Source organism: Micromesistius poutassou (assembly GCF_964030765.1).
Source record: "Micromesistius poutassou genome assembly, chromosome: 4".
Classification (NCBI taxonomy): domain Eukaryota; kingdom Metazoa; phylum Chordata; class Actinopteri; order Gadiformes; family Gadidae; genus Micromesistius; species Micromesistius poutassou.
Genome location: NC_140274.1, coordinates 14,805,913 through 14,831,190, shown reverse-complemented (window position 1 = coordinate 14,831,190; position 25,278 = coordinate 14,805,913). Strand labels below are relative to the sequence as shown.

The window sequence follows — 25,278 nt, the reverse complement described above, 5'->3', positions numbered from 1 at the left end:
ATAGCCTAATCATATATTAATTGTTTCTTCAACTTATTAAAATAGCCGAATTGACTGCCCCTATTTCTGCTTCTCTATCATATTTATAGTGTGTGATTTGCAAAATAGCCTACCTATCATAGCCTACATCACATATCATAGGGTGACCAGACGTCCCCGTTTTGGTTGCCTGTCCCTGGCTAAATACAGAAAAAACTACCTGTCCCCATTTTGTTTTTGAAGACACATTATGTTTTTCAATCAGATTGCTAAACTGGAAATGTTTCAGTTTTTCCCCCTTTTCAGGGATTATGTTCCCAGTTTTGATTTATATCATATATAAGAATATTCTATTACTGTTAAGCCCACTATGAATATTAAAACAAGCCAAACCATGTGTCCTGTATCATGGCTACATGCAGTGATGGACTGGGAGCAAAAAACGGCCCGGGCACTTGCGCATTATAACCGGCCGCGGGTGTAATTGTTGACGGGGGGGTTGGTCGCGATCGCGAGGTTGGACACAATTGTTGACGGGGGGCTTTTGCGACTTTAGTGTACACATGCTAATGCTACTAATACCTTCATAGTTTTCCCCCCACTCTACAGTAGATTCGAATTGCATGGTGTGTCAGATAGACCCCGAGGTGATGTTCACGACACCAGAAATGGGACAACAACAGCCTGATATGAATGCTACAGCAACAGGTAGGAGTGTGTATTACAGTACTCTATGAAAGATTTCTTCTGATTTAATTGGCTGTATAATTTGGCATTGTCTCCCATCGTGTATATCCTGCAGCAATTCAATGCTGTCTTGACGGATCGAATGGTGCAGATCGGTTCTCTACTAGAACTAAAACTGGGTGAGAGAACACAACATTGGGTTAAATATCTGGTTTATTTAGGGACCGTTCGGAATTTATGGAATGGACCACCGGAGGAAAATAGGGGGGGGGGGGGGGGGTTGAGGGGTGGGTCACCCAACAATTTGTAGTCTGAGGGGGGGTTCCTCGAATTTTGTCATGAAACACCAACACTTCAAAGTGCTTAAAAAAGTGTGTTTGGAGCATATTTTTCCATGTAGCTCTCAGTCTCGGCCCCCACCCACCCCCATGATGAACCACACCTGACCCTTCCCCCTTAATCACAGGCATGTTATCAACAACGAGCCAGGGCCCGGTTTCCCGAAACCTTCTTAAAGCCTTCTTAATGCTACGTCATTTGTAACCTCTACTTTAAGTTCTACCTTAAGTTCTACCGTGTGTTTCCCGAAACGTTCTTTGCTACGAATCTCTTTCGTAGCCTACGTCGTTCGTTGGTAAGGTTGGTCTGAAGCGCTCGTAGAACCTTCTTAGCTCTACCATAGTGATGTTCCTCCTGACGCTAGTCGCCGCCACTACAGTAACCTTTAGAAATCCCCGTTGCGCATGGAACTGCCACATTGGCAGTGTCGTGTTTCACCAATATTATATACAGTACAGTAGCCTACATAATAAGCTACGGTACAGCAGGCGAGGTCAGCTCAACTCGCTTCCAATAATTTCAAAAACTCGCAACTTCAAAAAATGATTGTATTTATTTTACAATTCAAAAATGAACAAAACCGTCTTCTAAATTAAGGAAATGATACTGGGAAACAAATAAACCGTTATAAGCAATGAATGAATTTAATAAGCGGTCATAAGCCCGCACAGAGACAGGTAGCAAAAAGCAAAGCAGTCTCAGCATAAACAGTAGCCTATTATATAATAAGCTAAATAAACTATTCAAAATTTAGCTTTCATTTCAAAATGTATATTTTCATAAATAATAAGTCAGACACCTTTGTAATCAGAAAATAGCCTGATTTGAACAGCTGCGACAGATGTAATTAAGGATGTGATTGCACCAATCTCCTCCGCTGTTTCTATATTTTCTATTTAAAAAAAAAAATTAATCAGTGTAGGCTATGCTATCGCCCATGGTTAAATAAATGTTTAGGCCTACTAGAAGGATTTCGGGCAATGTTTTATTCGCAAAGACTGCAATATTTTTTAGAATGCTGTCATGCACGAAATGGAAAAGCACGTTTCAACACGTTCTTTCTGGACAGCGCCCTTTACGAACAACGTAAGGAGTGTTTCCTAAGAAGACTCCTAAGAGACCGTTCGGGTACCATGCCATAGAGGTAAACAAATGATACGTCTAAACTTAGGAGTCTTCGTAGTGCGCTAAGAGTGGACGTTATCGGGAAACCAGGCCAAAAGATTCCACAAGATGGATCATATCTGAAGCTGACTGGTTCCACGTTGCCTAACAAAGTAAACATTCGTTGAACGCTTCTACTACCAGCAGAAACGCTAGGAACATAAAGCATGTCAAATGTAAGCAACATAATTAATATACCTTTTCCATATCTGACCCAACTGTTTCTGGGACTTGCTGGTGGTTGACAAAGAGTAAAGTATGCTTGGATGAGTCCCAGTGTAGTTTGAAAAAAGCACCCCCTGCCGGCGACTTTCATTGGTTTATGCTGCAATTTTGTCCAACCCACGGACACTGTGTCATACGGATACAAATCACTTTTGCTACTTTTATTTTTACTTATTTTTTCATTATGCATAGACAAAGTACAAAACTCTCGTAGGGAAACAAAACATATTTTCATAAGGTACAAAACAAATGTCATTCTGGTTGAAAAGAAACATCACAAAAAATATATATAAAAATTTTTATATAAAAAAATATATATATATACACTGGGTATACATCAAAGGATCACAAGTCGAAAGCAAAAGGCTATCGAAGAGCAGCATTCAGTGGGATATTCATCAGAAGAACAATTGCCTGGATATAGCTACACACAGTTTTTTTGCAATTTTACTTGACTACTTTTTTCAGTGAGGAGAAAAACTACTTAAAAATATTCATAAACCTAGAAAAGGAAGGCCTAGAACATTTGCACTTACTACAATGTAAGTGATATTTACCCATTAGAATAATCATATTGATCAAATCAGAAAAGGATGACTCCATTATCCATATAAAAGAGGATATGTGATAACTTGAGATCGGATATCGCAAATCTTTAGTGAGAGCGAATTGTGTAAACCAGACCAGAAGAAAGGGCATAAAACAAGTGTTCCAAGGTTTCAACAGCCGTCTTACAAAATACACATGGGTCTGCTTCAAATTTAAACCTTTTCCTAAGAAAGTCAGCGACCGGATAGATTATATCGATTATTTTCAAATGAGTCTCTTTGACTTTAGCCATTTGATAAATTTGAAATGTGGTTTATCTATGGGCATGGCATTCCTAATTGGAATTTTGCTACCCACAGACATAAAGAATAGACACGGCATCGACCGCTACTGCCTACTGGCGCTGACGAGCCGTGGGGCTGCCATTTTGGACCGGTTGACTGCTCCACTCCACATTGTAATCTGTTTGGTAGGTGCAATGAACTGTCAGCTCATTTAATTAATCATACCTCACTGAATACCAAGATTTTCACTGTTTTTTTGCTGCAAAGTTCATACATGTAGCTATGATACAGGACACATGGTTTGTGTTTTAATATTCATAGTGGGCTTAACAGTAACTGAATATTCTGATATGATAGTGACCAGACGTCCGAGATCAAAACTGGGAACATAATCCCTGAAAAGGGGGAAAAAACTGAGACATTTCCAGTTTGACTAGCAATCAAATTGAAAAACCTAATGTGTATTCAAAAACAAAAACGGGGACAGGTAGTTTCTTCTGTATTTAGCCAGGGACAGGCAACCAAAAACGGGGACGTCTGGTCACCCTATGATATGTAGGCTATACAGGTATTTTGCAAATCACACACTATAAATATGATAGAGAAGCAGAAACAGATATGGGCAGTAAAGGCAGCTATTTTAATAAGTTGAAACAATATATGATTAGGCAGCTATATATAAAAATATATACACATAGCCTACATAAACAATAAACAATAAACAATGTCTCCCCAATTTGTTCCCCAAGCAGAAAAACACCCTACGTTCCAATCTTCTTCCGGACGATGTGTGTGACTGCCGACACCTTAGCAGCTTGCATTTTTGAATCTCGGCGGATCACCCTCTCTGCAGCTCTCAGCACCTTCTAATAATAATAAAAAAAAAAATGTATATAGTGCTTTACACAGTGCTTAAAGACACTTACAGAACAGAGAAAATATGAACAAAGCAACTTTAATATACAAAGATAAAAAACAACAAAATCAAACCTTCACTGTGCCTAGTGATGGAACTGTGCCGTCATTGTTTTTCAGGGCTACAAGGTGGTAGCTCTGTGGTCTCATTGTGGTCTTTGCCCTCTTTTCTCTGGCCATAGCATTCTTCTTCTCTCGCTCCAGACTTTCCACTCTTGCCAAGGCTTCATTGAGTCTGGTCTTAAGAGCGGTCGGAGAAGCAGGCAAGGCATAGCCATGATCCTAGTAGAAAGAGGGATGAACAGGGTTTGAGTAATTCACGTCACAAACATCACTTTGACACCACTAGTTTATGGCCCACATTCGTTCTTATAGTCATCACCTGTCAAAGCCACTGCCAGCATGTACGTACGTGTGTGAGGAATGCATGTTCAACGTGTCTTCAATTGTGTTTAAGGGTTTATTTGTGAGTGTGTTTGTATATAATATGTCCAGGACAATTGTGATATTTAAAGTAGAAATACTCACATCATTAGGCTGAGGTTGTGTGTGTGAGGTTGCCTTTTCTGGGGAATCCTGAGAGGTCACAGACAGACTTTCTTCAGCTCTTCTGGAGGTGGCCGTAGTTCTGACCTTTTTCAACAAAAATGAAGCAGCAACACACACACACACACACACACACACACACACACACACACACACACACACACACACACACACACACACACACACACACACACACACACACACACACACACAGTTAATACAGTTTTCATGCTGTTCTCTCCTGGTTCTGTGCAGGGTGTAAGGCTGACGAATTTGTCTGTCAGAACGATAAGTGTATTCTGGAGAAGAAGAAATGTGATGGGAGAGACGATTGTGGCGACGGATCGGATGAGCTCGACTGTGGCAGATGTACGCTATTCCATTTTTTCAGCTTAAAATAAATATTGAAAGACATCCTTTTTTTATTACAATGAATAATAATATTTAACATTTCCCCTTTCATTTTCCAAATGTAGCTCAAATAATGTAAATTTCCCCAAAAGAAATGACAAGGCAAACGATTCAGATTCATCACATTCAGTGCTTGAATTCTTTCTTTCTCTTTTCTCGGCCTCAGCTACGACAACGACCTGCACCAACGACCTATAGTCATCACCTGTCAAAGTCACTGCCAGCACGTACATGTGTGAGGAATGCATGTTCAACGTGTCTTCGATTGTGTGTGTATGGGTTTATTTGTGAGTGTGTTTGTATATAATATGTCCAGGACAATTGTGATATTTAAAGTAGAAATACTCACATCATTAGGCTGAGGTTGTGGGTGTGAGGTTGCCTTTTCTGGGGAATCTTGAGAGGTCACCGACAGACTTTCTTCAGCTCTTCTGGAGGTGGCCGTATTCCTGACCTTTTTCAACAAAAATGAAGACGCAACACACACACACACACACACACACACACACACACACACACACACACACACACACACACACACACACACACACACACACACACACACACACACACGAGCGATAAGTATGTCACCCTGCCCTGCGATTGATAATAGATTTTTTACATTTATGAATGCTAATAGCCTTATGATGGTACACCTACTCTTTTGAGGTGAACCGTGAAGCTGAAGACGGATGGAATAACACCATCTCGGAGTCGGACAGTCTGACCCGTCCTATCAAGATCGCCCTGCTTGAAATGTTGACTGCAAAGCACTGCTGAACGACTTGCAGTGAATCCTTTTATCCTCAAAGCCTTTTCCCACGTCTTCCTCACATCTTTGTCCTTTGGAAACCTTTAAAACAGTGTCAGTTCTAAGTCAGTGTTATGGGATATGAGTCTCAGTTCATAGCCGGGTGAACACCGGCCGACAGTAAACATAGCCTAGCTAGCTGGCTAAGATTTCGGTAGTAGTAGTAATATCAAAGATCCTTGTTCCTTCTCAACTCTCTGGTAATATTATATTCACAAAATACAACCAATAGTACGGTAATGTTCAATCTTACTTGTGAAAAGTAATCCCCCGAGCCTTGTTTGCGCTGATCCGCCGATTTGAACAGGCATATGCTGAACAGTTCTCTGGCATCTTGCCTCTTCTTCTTCTTCTTCTGGTTCTTCTTCTTCTGCTGCAGCTACTGCTACTGCTACTGCTACGCAACTATGACCGACCCAAGATGGCGCCCAGCGGCCAACGCGGCCTCTATTCTTTATAGACCTCTGAAGAATAAGTCCCGCCTCCAAGGCCCCGGTTCCCTCGGTCAAATGTCTATGGGAAATAACATGGGGGTTTTGAATGATCGTACATAACAAACTCTGTAGGTGGCGGAGAAGTAAAAGCTGCGTTACGTTTTGAACTACACACATTTTCCATCTAATTTAGACTGTGTTTTTGGATTGTCGGTGCCGTTAAAGAAGTAAACGATTATTAACGGCACGTTACATATCTCGTGAACGCGTGTAATCCAGGATAACGCTAGCCTGACGAACTAACCTGAGTAAGGCGCGGCTGAACTGCGTTGATGGAACGGTTTAAGCCTCAAGTGGAAGTTGGCGCTAGTTCTAATCGGGCTTAATCAACTAAGCGCCGCTTTCGTTAGCGATTTTGATGGAATACCCCTCTGTTTACGGTTTTATGTTGTTTTACAGAATTGTTTATCAACAACACCATTTGATTTCACGCTAACACGTTTCATGTAGAAACAGAACGTGTTTGGTAGTATTTGTTTATTTTTTGTTTTAAATGAAAAGTCTACGGGAGGAACTTAGAGAGAGAGACAGAGAGAGAGGGAGCGTGAGAAAGCGAGTGTGAGTGGGGGCGGGGACAGCAAACAGCTGATGGGTGAGCTACGTTTAGCTGTATCAGGAGAGACACAGAGAGCGAGAGTGAGCGAGTGGCGGACGTACAGCGATCAGCTGATGGATGAGCTAAAACTTACTTACTAAAGCTTAAACATTCCAGTTGATGACCTAAGAAGAAAGAGGAGCTAGAGGTGGAGCTGCTCTTTGCCAGGGATGGTCAATTGTGATGTTTTAATAAGTGTTCAAATAGTGTCTTCATGTGTGTAAGTGTGTGTAAATTGTACGTTTTTAACGTGGCTTATTTGTGTGTTGCGGTTATTTGCTGTTTATTTGGTGGTCATGTCAAGGTGTATGTGTAGTAATGAAATATGAATTGAAGAGATGAGATTAATAAGGAGTAATATTTTTATAATGTGAAAGTTAATTTTAAATCTTCAGAAACGTTAGTGTTAGTGCTTTAGTTGTAAGATTGAGGTTGATCAACAGGAAATATGAGATAATGTGTTATTGTAACTCAGTTAGATAGTCTAGATATGGTGAACAATAGTATGTTGAGCAGCTGCAATGGGTGTTTCAGTCAATTACTGTCTTGTCTGCAACGATGAGCGTCAGACACCATTTACATAGCTAAAGTCTCATGTGTGTATAAATTGTAATCTGTGTATGAAAGAAAGGTTCACTGTCTGAGTGCCACACCCTATCACTGCAATGATGAGCACCAGACAACCATTTACATAGCTAAAGTCTCTCATGTATGTAAGTTGCAATCTGTGTATGAAAGAAAGGTACACTCTCTGAGTTCCACACCCTATCACACCTTGTACGAGTCAAGCATACACAGACTCACAATTGGTCACTTTGGTTCTGCTCTCTTTGTCAAAACACAAATCAGTGGTGTTCACAAACAAATTCAACACTTGAGAGTAAGCACTGATCATCTTCTGATGACCACCATTTTTAGCCATTTAGTTTGTATTATTTGTAAGGCAGGTTTATATATCTCATGGTCAGTATCATTTATTTCTTCAGTACACTGATGAAGAATAGCATTAATTATTTCTCATAAAAGTTACATGTATTTAGAGATATATAGGAGTACTGCTGATGTGCTAAAAATGCATTCTTTTATGTAGGTGACTTTAAGGAAAGTAAATGCCATGTATATGAGAGTGAGGCCAGTGTGTGGGACCTCTCTTTCCTTTCCCTGCAACCTTGTACATGTATTATTGTAATGCATTTTCTTGCATTTTCTTTTCACAGGGGACAGCTGTGACACGGGGGACACAGAGGAGATGTGTGATTGCGCAATTGTCCAGGACAACCTGTCCGGTTATCCAGTGCTGAAGGTCAGATATTTCAGAATATACAGACATTATCCATTTAGAACAGATGCGGCATTTGTGTGTACTTTTAACTGGATGCTGTAGTCTAGTCTGTAGAACTTGTTTAAGGCATTTTAGTTATAAATGTATTTGTAGGACTTAGACTATATATATCAAGTAGTACCGGTAGTAGACTATGTAAGTACTTACATAGTCTGCAAGTACTTTTTTAATTGATTGGCTAGTGTGAGTTAACACTGTAATATATATTTTGACCGAATCTTTTGCCAGAGGACTACAGCTATCACGTGTGCTTCTTTGAGTCACTGGGGGACTCAAACAATTTCAGGACCAAGCTGTAGTTACGGTTGACTAGGGAGGATGAGGTGCAGAAGTGTCTGGAGGATTTCCAGGCTTAACCTGGCGAAAGTCAAAGACCTACCCAGATGCTGGTCATGGCTCTAATAAGTAGTGCAAACACAGGCTACAGAGACATCCTACCGTTTGTTTTAATAACACAGATACCCAGACCAGTTATGTCATGTTCAGGTGTCTTGCTTTTGTGTCTTTTAGTGTTAGTGTCTATCTGGTGTATGTGTGTCTGTTACGATAGTGTACAGTGTTTACAAAAAGAATAGCTTTTGCACATATGTGGTCTCACAGGTGCATAGGAGAAAAGCAGAGTTTACCATAGAAAAGATTCCACTAGAGTGTCATCTTCACTTGCAAACACTTGAGCAAACTTTTGGTACTAAGACCAGGTGAAGATGCCAGTGTGTGGGACTAATTCTTTCCAGCATTAAACCTTTCCATTATCTGCAGGTTGACTTGAAGTGCCACCACAACACCCGCACCAGTACTGCCAAGACTAGCAAAAACACCTCCTGCCCTGCATTTATGTAACTGATGTAACTATGGTACTACTTCCATGTAGTTATGAACAACAGCCACAGCCACCGTGTGTCCTGTGTGGCAACCTTGGCTAAGAGAGATGTCTCAAAAGAGACCACTGAAAAACTGAAGAAGCTCTTCGAAAGTGGCCAGTGTCAAGGAATCTCTGTGAGTTTACACAGCAGTCACCATTGTCATGTTTTGCAGTTTGTGTATTTGTATCTATTTTTGGTCAGTCTGTCTATGTTAATTAGTGGAGGCATCGAGTCAAAAGCAAATCTATGTAAACTAAACTAGACATTAAACTCTCCTTCAGGTGGAGGTGATGCCCACACTGAGTCCTGTGAGGACATTCCTCCGGATGACACATAGCCGGCACACTATGCAGGATTTTATTATTTTACACTATAAACATGGCATATTGTCCATGAGAAATGGTTATGCTTTGTTTGCACAAACATAGCCCCCCTGACATCATTCATTGCATCCTATGACAAAATGACTACGGACAGTGCACTACAATCAGCCTTTTCAATATTTGGGAAGAGCCCAATGGCCAAGGCCACTGGATACCAAAGCCCAAAGGGGTATCTTCAAACGACTGCCCAAATCCCGGTCTAGCCGACAGCAGTGGAGAGGAGGAATGCGCGTCTGGGAGGTAGAAGGGCCTTGCAATCGGGACATCTCTCAAAGGCTTCCAGGGAGGACCACCCCTATAAGAGGACAGGGAGGAAGCCAGCCGCTCCTCACAGCTTGGCTCACTGTGTGGAAGCCAATATGTCCCTAGGACATTGGACATATATAATGAACGAAGGCATGATGATAGCTCTGGCTGGTGTCCGAGTTTGACTGACAGGCTGCCTGTCCCATCCTAGCGCTTGAGGCGGGACTTTTCCCGGATTTTTAGCCTACGAAAAACCCATTCGCTTTGATGACGTCACCCTAGGGACCTGAGGGGCGCGGTCTGCTCTCACAGTAGGAGCGTGAGCTCCCCCTATGGGAATCTAGGGGCCAAGACTTAGATTTATTTTGTTTTGGGTTCTGCATTTCACCCTCAGTTATTTTGCGCCAATAATACCTTCATAAAAAGGGCCTGATTTAAATTACTCCTTAATCCAATGCCCTATTAATAGGGCCCACGGTTCTCTAAGACTCTCTATAATTTGGAGAGTGAGTTTGGAGTTTAGTGTGAGATTACACACGTATTCTTACTCCAAACTTTTCGTGAAACTTGGCAGCCCTGTATGTCTCAAGAAAAGGCCATTCAAAATGAATGCTTTATTACTTACAGCATACGAAACGGAACATTGGCACCCTGCTCTGTTATTTGAGACCTGAAAGGAGACGGACCGGATATGGTCCCAACGTGTTATTGCTCCGCTGCTTCGGTTTCCTCTGGTTTGGGATTGCAGTGCTGAAAATAAACCTGATTTAAAGTAATTGGTAGATATTTTATTCATAATTTGCGACAATATAATTAATGTGTTATAACAGTATGTTGTATGATATAGGAGGGTACTATTATGATGCTACCTATCCAGTAACGTCAGGTGATTTACCAACTTAGGTTAGGCGCTCCTGAACATTTCACTCTTGGACGGTGACTCATTAAGCTCTCCAAAAAGTTAGAAAGGGGACTTATTGCTGGTAAAAAAAAAAAAAATGGACTCAGACAAGAGGAGAGACAGCAAGGGAAGCTGGGACTGGGACAACCCGCAGTGTCGGGCTCAGTTGGACGAAATCTTCTTTCGCCAGCATGATTACATCCAGGCGGGGACTCCGGAACATAAGGACTTCTGGGCCTTCTTTGACCGCTTCCAGAGGTTCAGGACTAAAAAGGACATGCATGGCCTCGGACCGAGTAAGAGCAGTGAAACGGGTGAAGGCAAAGAAGGCAAAGTAGATCTGGGTCTACCAAAAGAGTATGACGCGCGGTATCGCATCAACGTGTCCGTGTGCACCGGAGACGTCGAGGAGCGACTCGGGCGGTCTGACCAGAGACGCCGCTCCTCCGGGTTGGGACAAGAGCAGATCGCAGACTGTAGGCTGGCATATTTACACTTCCTGGATTTCAGGCAGAGGCAGAGTTTCGCAAAACTGGCAAAATTACGAACGGATCAGAAGAATCTGCCCATCTACCAGTACCGCGACCGCATCGTGGATCTGGTACGGCAGCACCCCGTGGTGGTGGTGGCGGGGGACACGGGCTGCGGCAAGTCGACCCAGGTACCCCAGTATCTCCTCTCCGCCGGCTTCACCCAGATCGCTTGCACCCAGCCTCGTCGTATCGCCTGTATCTCACTCGCCAAGAGGGTCAGCTTTGAAAGTCTCAACCAGTATGGATCAAAGGTAGGCCGTGGGCAACACCAGGGTCTTATTATGAAATGTGTATTTATATTATACTACTATCATGCGCAAGAAGGTCAGTAGACAGAAAATGCAATGCTTCTGTGATGTATATTTTCAGGTGGGGTACCAGATCCGTTTTGAGACGACCCGAACGGAGGCCACCAAGCTGTCCTTCCTGACTGAGGGTCTTCTACTGCGTCAGATCCAGCAGGACCCCGGGCTTGCCCAGTACCAGGTGCTGATCGTAGACGAGGTCCACGAGAGACACCTCCACTGCGACTTCCTGCTGGGCGTGCTGCGCTCTCTGTTGTCATGCCGACCAGACCTGCGGCTTATCCTCATGTCGGCCACCATCAACATCAAGCTGTTCTCCAACTACTTTGCCAGCGCACCAGTGCTGCAGGTGCCTGGCAGGCTGTTCCCCATTCAGGTAAGGAAAACCCAGCAGCACTTTCAACCTAGCAGCACGACCTAGCAGTACCTTCAACCCAGCAGCATGTTCAACCCAGCAGCATGACCTAGCACCATTCTAAATTCTCATGCCAAGGGCAAATCAATGTAGAATCAAAAACACTGTAGTAGTGATGATAGACACACAAAAAACAAATATACTTATTTCATTGATATAAAATAAATATGAGGTGCATAAGGCTGTTCAGTTAAACAAAAAAAAACGTGACGTAACATTGTATCCTATTACACATAACAATTGACAAGTGTAACTCCTCCCCCTCCTCCCGCAGGTGATCTACCAGCCCATCCCCCCCGAGGAGCAGGCGTCCCGCCTGGAGAAGCTGGACCCGCGGCCGTACCTGCGTGTGCTGCAGGGCATCGACCAGCGCTACCCCCCGGAGGAGCGCGGCGACCTGCTGCTCTTCCTCAGCGGCGTGGCTGAGATCTCCACCATTCAGGAGGCCTGCCAGGTGTACGCCACGCACACCCAGCGCTGGATCGTCCTGCCGCTGCACAGCACCCTCTCCCTGGTCCAGCAGGACAAGGCAAGCAGAACCAGGGGCCCCCCATGTCCAGGGCCCTACCTATAAAGGTAGGGTCCCTGGTCCCTGTGTTTAGCATGTTGACATTGAGCGGACCAAGTGAGGCTCAGAATAGTCAAGGCATAAGATCATAATTGCAGTAGCTACTACTGATACATTACAGAGCACTTAACAGATGTACTCTCTCTGGAATTCCTTAAAATGAAGCCGCTCCTGGCATTGAGAAGCATGGCTGAATTTCCAGACGGACATGGTTGTTCTCAGCCAGATGGACATGCAGCGTGTATTATGTTGTTCTCAGCCAGATGGACATGCGGGGCGTAGTGTGTTCTCATTCTGACCCCCATGGACTAACATTAATTGCTGTATTTTCAGGTGTTTGACATCTCCCCTCCAGGTGTGAGAAAATGCATAATCTCCACAAATATCGCAGAGACGTCGGTCACCATCGATGGCGTCCGCTTTGTCGTGGATTCTGGTACGTATAAATCAAGCCTGTCATACACTCCAAGCTTGGCCTTCACACTGGGCTGTTGGTCTTTCCCATGCTGACGAACGGCGTTTAGGGCTGGGTTTATTTTGTGAAGCGGATGCATCCCAGACAGGCACTGTCTAAAAAGTCCTTCCTGGGGCTCCTCAGGGAAAGTGAAGGAGATGAGCTTCGACCCCAAAGCCAAGATGCAGCGGCTGCAGGAGTTCTGGATCAGCCGGGCCAGCTCTGAGCAGAGGAAGGGCCGCGCCGGGCGCACAGGCCCCGGGGTCTGCTACCGCCTCTACGCAGAGTCTGACTATGACGCCTTCGCCTCTTACCCTGTCCCGGAGATCCACCGGGTGGCGCTGGACTCTCTGGTGCTCCAGGTGAACTAGGCTTTCTCTCTCTCGTGTATGATGTAAGGTTGAGGTCCTATTATATAACGCTACAGGTCTCTGATGTACGGTTGAGGTCCTACGATGTAACACTGTGGTTCTCTGATGTACGGTTGAGGTCCTACGATGTAACACTGTGGTTCTCTGATGTAACTGTTCTTCGCAGATGAAGAGCATGGGACTGGGGGACCCGAGGTCCTTTGTGTTCATCGACCCTCCTCCCACCTCCAGCATCCAGACTGCAGTGACCTACCTGAGGGAACAGGGAGCGCTAGACTGCCGAGGGGAGCTCACCTCTATAGGCAGCCTGCTGGCCCAGCTTCCTGTGGACGTTGTGATTGGTGGGGATCTCCTTTTTTTTGGCCATTTGTTAGATAGGTTTGACAGTTTAGGGTATACAGTGAAAATCATATATTTTCATGTCAATTTGTATTTCGTTCTCATTAAATGCATGCAACTTTCTGTCTATGCTTAAAGGGATTCGTCAAGATATCTGTAAATTGGTGTTGATTCCTGATTACCAAGATTCAGACGAGTTGTTTAATTCAATATTCATCATTGCATATCCAGAAGGGTGAGTTCAATGGGTTAGCATCTGCTTTGTTAGTCACTTTAATTTACATTTACAGTAGCCTAGCTCCTGTTCATGTGAGGGGAATACATTTTTTCCAATGTGATCCGAAAAGTCCCTTAATCAAACGTAGCAACACAACAAGATTGTAGTTGGTCTACAAACACACAGATATATTCAGCAGCACAATTTTTGCCGCTGTTATTGTTAGGCGACCTGTGATGCACCACTGGCACAATAACATTAGCCGCTGCTTCTGGCTGGGCCGTCTATGTGGAGGGTAACCTGTCGGCAAACAATGCTGAATTTGGAATTCAACGGCTCGTCTGAATCTGGGTAGGACAGGCAAAAGCCAATTTACACATATCTCGGCGTATCCCTTAAATGCAAAAAAAGATAGATACATCTCGATATGTAAAATCGTGGAACAGCATACATATTACCAAGTTACGTGTGTGTGTGTGTGTGTGTGTGTGTGTGTGTGTGTGTGTGTGTGTGTGTGTGTGTGTGTGTGTGTGTGTGTGTGTGTGTGTGTGTGTGTGTGTGTGTGTGTGTGTGTGTGTGTCTCTCCAGGTAAGATGCTGGTGCTGGGCTCGGTGTTCAACGTGGTGGAGCCGGTGCTGACGGTGGCGGCGGCGCTCAGTGTCCAGTCGCCGTTCCTCCGCAGCGCGCAGCACAACCCCGACTGCGCCACCGCACGGCAGCCCCTGCACAGCAACCAGGGAGACCCCTTCACTCTGCTCAACACCTTCAACGCCTGGGTGGAGGTCAGCTCAGCCGCCGCGACGGAAGCATGTGTTTTTAATGAACGCTTCATCGATGAGCAGACAGAGTGTTGTCGTCTGTGCTCAGACAACCACAAGCAGTCTTCTTCCGTTTGCATAAGATAAGCTAGAGCTTTATTCATTCCAGAGGGGAATTTGGTCCAGATGTGCCCGCAAATAGTACAGGGTAGTATATATATATATATATATATATATATATAATATAATGTTAAAAAAAGAGATAAAACCTCTACATACACGTACAGATTTTTACTTTAAAGGGCCCCTGTTTAACACTTTTATTTTTAGCACAGGTGTGTTGTTGATTATCCATTGGGTAGGGGCGGTAGGCTGATCTAGGCATCATACATCTGGGTGGACACTCCCGTCCACGTGTGATGTCACCATAGAGTTTACATCATACCTGGTGGTAAAACAGGAGCCCTTTAATTTCTCTGCCAGCATGCTTGAAGATGAAGTCCTACTCGATGTTTGGGGCGGGTCAGTGAAAGGTGTTGATCGTACATTAAGCGCGTGATTGTGTGCTGACGTCACAGGTGAAGGGGGAGCGAGGGGGCGGGTCCAGGAAGTGGTGCAGGAGGCGTGGCGTGGAGGAGCAGCGTCTCTACGAGATGGTCAACCTGCGCCGACAATTCAAGGTGCGGTGTACGACGTCATACAGCGGTCTCACGACACGAGATCAGAGTTCTCACCGCCTGCCAAACGTTTCTGGATTTCTATATGCAATAACATTTTATGTTATATAATAAGGTGCGCTTCGATTGCTTACCTAGCTTTTATGTCACTTTTGATAGAAGAGTCTGATACACGTCTGTAGATAGATCTCCTCTCTGTAAGAAACGTCTGTGTGTCTGTGTGTCTGCGTTTGTGTGTCTGTGTGTGGCGGCAACAGGAGCTGCTGAAGAGCCATGGCCTGCTGGAGCCAGCGGCGGCCCCTGGGGGCGGGGCCCCGGGTGAGCGGGGCCAGCGCAGGGAGCGGCTGACGGAGCGGAGGAAGCTCCACCAGCTGAAGAGGGAGCACGACCTGGGGGAGGGCAGCCGGCGCAAGGTGCTGCGGCTGGGGGAGGACGCCGAGGGGGGGTCCGAGTCGGGCTCGGACGCAGAGGACGCCGGCAAGCGATCCAGGGACAAGAACCGGCCCGGTCAGAGCACCGACATACAGGTCAGAGGTTGTCCCGGAGAGCGTGCGTGCGTGCGTGCGTGCGTGTGTGTGTGTGTGTGCGTGCTTATGCTGTGTGTGCGCGTGTATGTAAGTGTGTGCTAACGCTGTGTTTGTGTGTGTTTTTGGTGGTGTGTGCATGTGAGTGTGTTTTAGTGAGTGCAGCTTGATTGTTTAAAAATGGTATACCTTTTTTATAAGTAAGAAGAATAGTAAGTCAATTGATAGGTAGATACGAATAGAACATCTAGTTATATTTGATCTTTTTACTTTTTGCACCGTTGATTTAGCCTGAAAGTCAAGCATATGACTGCTGCTCATTGTTCCATTCATGTGAACATGACCATGAACTTGAATCTTAGGTCAGCGCTCACATCCCCTCTTAACCGGCCTGCCTTCTGCCCATTTCCTGTCTGCTTCCTCCTGTGGACAGGAAGTGAAGTTCAAGTTGCGTCACAACGTGTCGGAGCTCCAGGAGGCGGCCCTGGCCAGCCAGGACCTGTCGTCACGGCAACAGTCTATCCTGAAGCTGGTGCTGTGCCGTGGCCTGTACCCTCAGTTGGCACTGCCCGACGAACACAACAGCACACGGAAGGACTCCGATCAGGTGTGTGTGTGTGTTTTCCCAGGAAATGTGCGTCCTTCACAATAGTCCATCACTATTTTTATGTGCACAACTTAAATGGATATAAAGCTGAATGAACAGATTATGGTTACATTCCCCTGTAAAGAAATTTAAATACTGATAACCGCGTTTACATGGTCATGGCTCAATAAACGCTACGCCTACGCTTACATGTACGTCACACACACACACACACACACACACACACACACACACACACACACACACACACACACACACACACACACACACACACACACACACACACACACACACACCCCACACATATACTTAACCACATAACCACACATACGTATACTTATACTTACAATACTTAGTGCTTTATCCAGTGTATTTGACCTTGTCAAATATACTATTTGACGACACACAATAGATCAGCAGTTCTAGCCTCAAATGCCCATTAGCGTTAGTCTTTACAGTGTAGTGAGAGGGTTGTGCTCCTCGTCCACAGGTGTTCCACACCAGGAACAAGCACGGCGTGGTGATCCATCCCACCAGCGTGTTCGCCAGCGACCCCGAGGTCCTGCAGGTCCCTGAGGATGAAGTCCAAGAGCTGGGTAACTTGTGTGTGTGTGTGTGTGTGTGTGTTAAATCTCTATGGCAAACACACGCACAAATGCAGACAAAATAATGAAGCAACAAAAATGTGCTTCAACAAAAATAATAAAATAAACAACATGATCTCTCTCTCTCTCGCTCTCTCTCTCTCTCTCTCTCTCTCTCTCTCTCTCTCTCTCTCTCTCTCTCTCTCTCTCTCTCTCTTCCCCCCCCCCCCCCCCACTGTCCGATCTCTTTGTCGGTGTCTCTCGTCCCCAGGGGCGGAGCGGAAGGGCCCAGAGAGCAGCAGACACCAGCTGTTGTCGTTCGTCACCCTGCTGGAGACCAACAAGCCCTACCTGTCCAACTGTGTGCGGGTCCCAGCGCTGCAGGTGAACTACGCATCAACGTGTGCATGGATGGTGTCTCATAAACCGCCCGGGTGGCGGTGGTAACACTACTATTGAAGCATTTGGCCGATGCTTCTATCAAAAGGGTCTGACAGTGAATTCAAACGAAGGTCTGGGTTAGGGGGCATCTGGCTCAAGGACGCCTACGGGTTAGGCTGCGGACATTGGGGGTTGAACTCGGCACCTTTCGGCTGGGAATGGAACAGCCCCTACCCACTACATCATCCTGCCGTTACCCTGATTCTCTTGGGTAGTTGCAGGTATTAAAACAGGCGGGCAGTCAAGTCAACAAGAAGCAGTATTCGCATTTTCGGTAGGATTGCAGAGTAGTAATGATATAATGTTTTGACAGTGTATTATGAAGGTGGTTACCTGACTGTACACAGATACCTGTGAAAATTTATTTTCACTTTGACAATAGACCAATAGACCTGTGTGTGTCTCTCTTTCTTTCTTTCTCGCTTTCTTTCTTCCTTTGCCTCCTCGCCCTCCAGGCTCTCCTCCTGGTGGCCAACTGTCTGGACAGTAACGCTGACTGCAGTCGGCTGGTGGTGGACGGCTGGCTGGAGCTGGAGCTCCGGGAGCCCAATGGGGCCCTCAAGGTCCTGTCCTCGGCCCTCAGCTTGCGGGCGGACTGGGAGCGCCTCCTGCAGGCCAGGATCGGTCAATGCCATGGCCAGGGCCTGGGCCAAGGCCAGGGTCTGGGGCCAGGCCAGGGGGCCTCTGGAGCCGGCGGGGTGTCCCGTAAAGAGATGGACAAACTGAGCGAAGGTCTGGTCCGCTTCATGCTCTACACGGAGGTACTGACCAATCAGATGCTAAATATTTGATTTGATTTTGGAGCATGATCATGGGATGAGGGAAGATGAGGAAACTTTGACATTGTGGGTAGTTAATACAAAGGAAGCATGGGGGGCGGGGGGGGTGACCATCGTGGAGAGTTTAGGATTGGCCATGGCTGAAGTCAGCCATGTCAAGAGAGACCAAGATAAATTGCAATACACTATGGATGAAGTCTGCAAAGCTGCAAGCAAGGCTGCAAGACAGTTAAAGGAATCCACACAGCAAATAAGTCCGTTAGATTGCCATGGCCTCAGTATCAGACTTGGTGGCAACAGTACAAATGGAAACTATCTTAATACCTTTCACTTAGAGAGAGGAAGGGAGGTATCTAAGTCCAAGGAGAATGTATACAAATTCCTTTTTAATTGAATAGTTGAAAGTAAATCATGTATAGAAGGCTTATATAATTTGCATGATTAATATTTGCACGACAATTGTAATTCCATTATAAACCTCTGGCATTCCCCTAAACAGGTGAAAAGGCGTGTCTTGTGTGACTGCAGTAGCTGTTACATTCAGAGTGTGTGAATGCGGCTTCAGTGTTTGTTGTACGTGTTCATCTCAAAGGGTCCACTCCATTGTAAGGCACTCCGATGGAGGAGTACGGGAGAGGATATTTCACTCGCTGCACCTTTTTAAAAGTTTTGACAGCCTTCTCTTCCTCCTTCCTCTCCTTCCTCATGGCAGGTTTCCTACAGCCTGCGGAGGCTAACAGCCTTTCAATCACAGAACCTGTATGTTGGCCCCCAACCCCAGAGCGAACCCACCAAGAACCCTCTGTTCCCGGGTGTGGAGGCCAAGCCAGACCCCATCAAAGGAGGCCTGAGGGTCACCGCCTACTTCACCTACAACTGTCTGGCCGTGAGTCATGTGACCACCCCTCAACCAATCGGAGGGGCGCTTTCCCCATCCCGCCTCTTGTGTAATGACAGGAGGTTTCATCCAGTGCTTTGTGATTCGATTTTCTTTTTCATGAATTAGTTTGTCTTGGTGATTATTAGTTTACATGATATACTTGTTTCTACACAATAACTTTGGTTCATTGAATAATAGTAAAATAAGAGGTAGAATGTTGTCAATTTCCATCTGAACATTTTGCTGTATAATATGGAGCAAAAGACACATTGTAAGATGGTAGTAAGTAGTGAATGGCACATGAAATATTTACTTTATAAATACATCACTAAAACAGATCCTCCCAACTTACCTTTACTGGTTGCTATGGTGCTCAACTCCCAGCCGAAAAGGTACAGGGTTCGATTCCCTCGGTTCACTGCCTAGATGAAAATACAAAGCAGAGGTCTAGTATTTTACTAGTATTTTGGTGTGTTGCAGGACTCTAGGGATCTGTACAGCGAGTGTCTCCGGACGTTTTGGACGTGTCCAAACTGCGCCCTCTACATGCCGTTCACTCCACTGGAGCGTATGCAGCACGAGGCCACCTGCAGGCCAGCCGGGGAAGTGCAAGACACAGAAGCCGGTGAGAAATCTAAGCTGTTCTGTAAGTTCTTTGTAATACTTGACAAATAATTTTTAACTGTGACAGTCTTTTTTGATTTCTATCATTTGTACATTGTTGTCGTTTTTTCAGCCGCAGAGAGCAGGGTGACAACATGCTCCTTGTCTGCGCCCAGCCTGACACGCTTGTACCACTGCGACGTGTGCGATGAAGACCTGACCCTCAGCTCCACCGAGATCCTCAAACACAAGAGGCAGCACATGGCTTCTTCAAAGTGAACCTAGTTCTGTCCACCACGTTCAGACCTCGTCACCAACATGACACACACCAGTGTTAGCCATGTTGCTAGCGGTAATGGCTACAACTAGAGTAAAGCAAGCTACTGTAAGTCGAATGGAAGCTAAAGTCTTCCAACACTGTTTTAGTTTACCGTAAAGGGTTCAAACAATACTTCAAAACCATGTCACACTGTTCCCATTGGGCCAGCTATTGTGGAGTAAAGTTTTTTTTGTAATTTTCAAGTTTTTGAGTATTTCTGTCTCATCGTTTTACTTCCTGTCTTCAGGGTCTCATGAAGCTGGTTGGCTGCCTCTATTGGTTAGTTCAAAAGTTTTGATGTTGAAGATTATGCGAAAGCACACTACATTGTTCTGACAAAAAATTGCTGGACAGACCCCAGGTATATTAATGGATGTGGTAAAAAATGTCATAACATATTTGATGAGTTCAGTGAAATACCCAGTGTGAATTTAAATTGAAAAAATGTAAATTTCTAACCTGGTTCAGGATTGGTCCAGGCCAGGGTTAAACTATTTCCAACTCCACACCCACACAGACACGCAAGCACACACTCAATGAAGCGAGCAGGGTTAGACATGCTTTGACAGCCTCAAGTTAAAATGTGACCTGCTCCATCAACACACACTCACACGCACACACACACAAACACACAAGGCAGTGACCGAGGGAAGACGCGTCAGTTAAAATATAGAGTGGGGGTTTAATAATGATACAAACCCACGATATGTAACACCTCAAAGCAGCACATTGGCACAAAGTCAGAAGTAAGACGGCACACAAGATTAAAAACCTGTCTCCAAAAAATAAAGAATCAGAATAAATATCTCAAATAAATAAACAGCTCATATCTCATCAATTACTTTCCAACTAATAAATACGTACATTTGGAAAATATGCACATTGGCTGAAATCAATAACCCGGAAAGGAGAAAACAAAAAGTACTTAAACACAGTTACTTCAGAAATCATAGGTTTTTGATTAATCAAATCAAAAGGCACATTTATTAAGATGTGAGATGGGGTCTTCACAGGGATCTGACGAGGACGGTGCAGTGGCTTTTTAGTCTGGGGACGGACGGTGTGTGTGTGTGTGTTTCCACTCCAGCCTGGTGTGGTGGTGGTGGTGGTGGTGGTGGTGGGGGGGGGGGAGGGATTACACAGACAATGGCAGTCTAACAGATATCAGAGACGGGAGATCTTCAAAGGGTTCCAGCTGTTGAATACTTGGGACGTACAGGGTTAGGGTCTGGATCCCAAACCACATCTGGTCCGCAACGCTTTCAGGCAAACGACAGACGGCCAGAAATGAAAAAGTATATAAAATGTTTGTGTTAGGCTTCCGTGAAGCTCAGGCCGCTGTGATTCCTGGTCAGACACGTGAGACTAATGACTTCCGAGTGATAGAGGTATGGTAGCAAAGTAACGAGGTCCCAAGACATTATATCCATCATATCCTGGCTACCTTTTCTAGTACAAACTGCCTTTGCTGTAATATGAACGGAGAGCATTACTGGCCGCCACACCGGTCTGCAACCAACTGACGAAAGCCACTCCCTTCCATTCCGGTCTGCATAACCGATTTACTGGCACATTAGGGAACGTACATCTCTAATTCCCTGGCACAGTCTTGTAGATGGCCAGGGCGGGTCGTAGTGGTCTGGGCTATGGTTCAGAACCAAACAGTGACCGGTGGTTTTCACGCTTGGAAGAAACACTCGGCAAACCCTGTTCCATCACCTGCTCCTCCGAATGCTTTTACTGGGCTGGAGAAGGTGAGTGGGCCACCCCTGTACCCTCCAATACTACATGAGATTAACATCTAGTGCAGTGTCAGACACAACAGGATGCCATAGGATTCGTTTCACGGATCAGCGCCATTTTTACGTGGGTTTTCATCCTATTTGGGCAATCGGTACAAAAATATTATTTCAGTACAGTTCATTGCACAATTCTTTTTTGGTGCGTTACATCTTTAAAGGCCCAGGTATGTCATGGAGGGGGTCAGGGTGGGGCATAGGCCTGTGTGTTTTGGGGGGTCTTTGGAGCTCAAATATTCTGTCATTTTAATTGTGTGACAGTAGGCCTCCATTATATAGCACCGTGACTGATTATACAAGAAGAATGTCAACACAGTAAGATCCGTAGGTTTGATAAACGTGTTCCTATAAGGATTACGTAGGAACTATGTTCAATCGTATATATTCTTCTCTAAGGTTAGCATTGCACCTTTTCCCTTTGATTAACGCCTGGTGTCCCACCAGGCGTTTGTAACACTGATTCAACTCAAACGGACAACGGTAACACCCTTAGATACTTCTTTCTTCTCATTGGCGGAACTCACCCATCTCTCTCCCTTTATCTTGATCTACCTGTCTCAACCTCACTAGGATGCAGACTAACATCAAGATACACTTGGATTTTCTGACCGATGAACAAGCTAAACAAAACACTAACTTCCCCGTAGACCAAAGGTACTGTATGTGAATACGTGAACTTGCGTGTGTCATCGGGAATGGTTGAAGATGGTAGTGGTGGGGGGGGGGGGGGTCTTTCATGTTTTCACGTTAAATAAAATATACCAGTTGAAATTAAAACAATCATATATATAAACATCTTTAGTTTTTTTGTCAGTTTTTTCTCTCTCTCTCTCTCTCTCTAAAAAAAAAAAAGCAAAACAAACCTAAAACAAAATGAAGAACATTTAGAAACAGTGTACACATCATAGTTTCCGTAGCAACGCTCCTGCTGTAGTGCGGTGTCGGTCGACCTCAGGAGGAGGAGAGGAGGGGGGGGGGGGGGGGGGGGCACAGGGGTGGAGCAGGGTTAATCCGTTCAGAAGGCGCCGGCTGACCTCCACCTGCGGCAAGGCCGGGGCGAGCGAAGAAGGCCCCCGGGTTGAAGAGAGAGAACCAGTGGAAGGCTGTTGGTGCGCGTTGGGGGGGGGGGGGGGGGGGGGGGTTGTGAGGGGCCATGATGTCACAGCTGAGGGTGGGGTGGGGGGAGGGGGGGGGAGAGGGGCAACTGCTTCCTACTTCTCCCACCCCCTTCCTCCTGCATTCCGCTAAGCTCCACCTCCTTCTTGGTTCCTCTCTCTTGTCACCCGCCCCATAAAACCCCACCCTGCCCTCGTCGCACCTCCACCTCCTCCAACTACGACCCCCTCCCCCCCGGCCCCCCCCCCCCCCCCCCCCCTCACCGCACCGCCTTGTGTTTCCCGCCACAGCAGCCGCAGTGCTCGCCGCACTGCAGGCAGGCGCGCAGCGGCAAGTAGCAGCACATGCACGGCACGCACAGCGACAGCGCCAGCAGCGCCAGCCAGCGGGCGCAGCACAGCGTGTGGCCGCCGCCGCCGTCGCCGCCGCCGCCATCGCCGTCACCGCCGCCGCCGCCGCCGCCCGGCGAGTCCTCGCACGAGCACGGCTCCCAGAACTCCCCCTCCGAGTCCGACATGCAGTGGTACAGCAGGCTCTCGGCGCACCACACGCACGTCCACTGGCGCAGGCAGTGCAGTGCCGGGTCGGGCGCGTCCCGGCAGCGGCCGCGCCCGTTCTCCGAGGCGCTGAACACGGAGCGGCAGTACACGCAGCGAGCCGAGCACGACGACGAGCCCTGCGGACACGGGCTGTCTTCGTCGTCGGCGCACACCCCCGCGCAGCCCCCCGGGTCGCTGCCGTTGCCCCCGCTCCCGCTCCCGCCCCCGTTCCCTCCTCCGCCGCCGCCACGCTTCCGAGTCCGAGAGCGGGGCGTGGCCAGGGAGGCGTGGATGCAGCAGGGCGACGGCGACGGCGAGCACTTGCCCGTCTCCTGGGGGGAGCCGGCGGCCGAGGAGACCCCCGAGGAGGGGTGGGCGGAGGCCATGCACGTGGGCGAGGAGGAGGACAGCCGCTGGTGGGAGCCCTTGCTGTCCAGGCAGACGGTGACCTCGCAGCCCGCCGAGCCCCCGCCCCCGCCGCCGGACCCGGGCTCCTTCTCGAAGCGCACCACGCACAGCTCCGACTTGTCCTGCAGCCCCGCCCCGCCCACGCTCACCACCACGCCCCCCGTCAGCCCCCCCACCATGGTCCTGGTGGAGGCGGCGCGGCGGTAGTCCTCGTAGCCCCGCGAGCCCCACAGGTCTTTGCAGGGGTCCAGGCTGCGCAGGTCGCCCTCCTCCAGCAGGGAGATGGTGGGGGAGGTCGGGGAGAGAGGGGAGGAGGAGGAGGCGGCCGGGGGGCCCACCGGAGGGGTGGGGGGCGCCGGGGGAGGGGGCGGGGGCGTGGTGGGGGTTCAGCACAGCCGTGACCTGCGAGAGCTGCCCCGGTCTGGTGTGGATCTGGAGGGGGTGGGGGAGGATAAAAAAAACGGTCAGTCTGAGGTGACGATGGATTGATGATCTGGTGACCTGGTCTTAGAGGAGAAGACGGTTTAGGGTGAGCACAGCAAAAGAGGAGTGTGTAGGGATGCCAAAAGAAAGATTGTGTATGTACATGAATAAAAAACATGCACAAGAAAACATAAAGCCTTGAGAAAAAGAAAATCTCAATTGTAAAGTTGATCATTGTATTGTATTGTTGTATTGTGTTAGATGCCTCATCACTATTATAAATAAGGTTTGGATGGATGAATAAATGGATGAATGGAGCATGGTTGAACGAATTGACTCATTGATGGACTGATCAATGATGGAGGGATGGTTGACTGATTGGCGGTAATTATCGGGGCAGTAACCGTGGTGACGTGGTACCTGCGCTGGCGTCTGCGTGGTGACACCGTGTCCGGCGGCGAAGCCAAATTCCTCAGGCCGCACGAAGCAGGTGGAGGATGACTCACTGGTTACTATGGTGATGGGTTTAGGAAGCATCTCCTTCCTGCTGTTGGAGGACGACTCACTTCCTGTGTGGGACTGGAAGTGACACGCTTGCACGTAAGAACAACTCCTGCTCCATTTTTCTGTGAGTGTGCCATGGTGGTGGTAGTGAGGTGGTGTTTTGGTGGTATGGTGGAGGCATGGTGGTACGATGGTGGAGGTATGGTGGAGGTATGGTGGTATGATGGTGGAGGTATAGTGGAGGTATGTTGGTACGATGGTGGAGGTATGGTGGAGGTATGGTGGTATAATGGGTGAGGAATGGTGGAGGTATATTGGAGGTATGGTGGAGGTATGGTGGTATGATGGTGGCGGTGTGATGGTATGGTGAGAAGGTGGTGT

General features: G+C 46.8%; 3 protein-coding genes across 3 annotated transcripts in view; 1 reads left to right on the top strand and 2 right to left on the bottom strand.

Annotated features, from left to right (window-relative positions):
- Positions 1–2,619: 2,619 nt before the first annotated feature.
- LOC311342563 (uncharacterized protein) lies at positions 2,620–6,258 on the bottom strand. The gene is made up of 6 exons (XM_084467398.1): positions 6,164–6,258; positions 5,760–5,952; positions 5,449–5,553; positions 4,671–4,775; positions 4,218–4,424; positions 2,620–4,093 (listed from the first exon to the last, which is right to left on the bottom strand). The coding sequence occupies exons 1-6, from the start codon at positions 6,241–6,243 to the stop codon at positions 3,989–3,991; spliced, it is 795 nt and encodes a 264-aa protein (XP_084323524.1). The 5' UTR covers positions 6,244–6,258; the 3' UTR covers positions 2,620–3,988.
- A 4,315-nt stretch (positions 6,259–10,573) lies between these two features.
- dhx34 (DEAH (Asp-Glu-Ala-His) box polypeptide 34) lies at positions 10,574–20,270 on the top strand. Its single transcript, XM_084466814.1, has 16 exons — positions 10,574–11,518; positions 11,637–11,948; positions 12,262–12,516; positions 12,889–12,991; positions 13,154–13,371; positions 13,547–13,721; positions 14,525–14,718; positions 15,273–15,374; positions 15,629–15,898; positions 16,329–16,502; positions 16,993–17,098; positions 17,358–17,470; positions 17,983–18,288; positions 19,019–19,192; positions 19,667–19,811; positions 19,923–20,270. Exons 1-16 carry the CDS (start codon positions 10,832–10,834, stop codon positions 20,066–20,068), a joined length of 3,480 nt encoding a protein of 1,159 aa, XP_084322940.1. The 5' UTR covers positions 10,574–10,831; the 3' UTR covers positions 20,069–20,270.
- A 3,012-nt stretch (positions 20,271–23,282) lies between these two features.
- spred3 (sprouty related EVH1 domain containing 3) overlaps positions 23,283–25,278 on the bottom strand; it is a gene marked incomplete at both ends in the record, with an annotated part of 3,584 nt that continues 1,588 nt past the window's right edge. Inside the window, 4 exon segments of the mRNA XM_084466364.1 lie at positions 23,283–23,437; positions 23,468–24,353; positions 24,355–24,402; positions 24,814–24,972. Of these exon segments, the coding sequence (XP_084322490.1) occupies positions 23,283–23,437; positions 23,468–24,353; positions 24,355–24,402; positions 24,814–24,972 (1,248 nt within the window).

Bases quoted from the DNA above. Each gene is read 5' to 3' on its own strand.
- dhx34 (XM_084466814.1), top strand. From the start codon at position 10,832: ATGGACTCAGACAAGAGGAGAGACAGCAAGGGAAGCTGGGACTGGGAC. The intron at 13,372-13,546 runs GTGAACTAGGCT...TGTTCTTCGCAG, and splicing joins TGGACTCTCTGGTGCTCCAG to ATGAAGAGCATGGGACTGGG. The intron at 13,722-14,524 runs GTGGGGATCTCC...GTGTCTCTCCAG, and splicing joins TCCTGTGGACGTTGTGATTG to GTAAGATGCTGGTGCTGGGC.
- LOC311342563 (XM_084467398.1), bottom strand. From the start codon at position 6,243: ATGCCAGAGAACTGTTCAGCATATGCCTGTTCAAATCGGCGGATCAGC. The intron at 5,554-5,759 runs GTAGGTGTACCA...TTGTTGAAAAAG, and splicing joins TCACGGTTCACCTCAAAAGA to GTCAGGAATACGGCCACCTC. The intron at 4,425-4,670 runs GTGAGTATTTCT...TCTTTCTACTAG, and splicing joins CACAACCTCAGCCTAATGAT to GATCATGGCTATGCCTTGCC.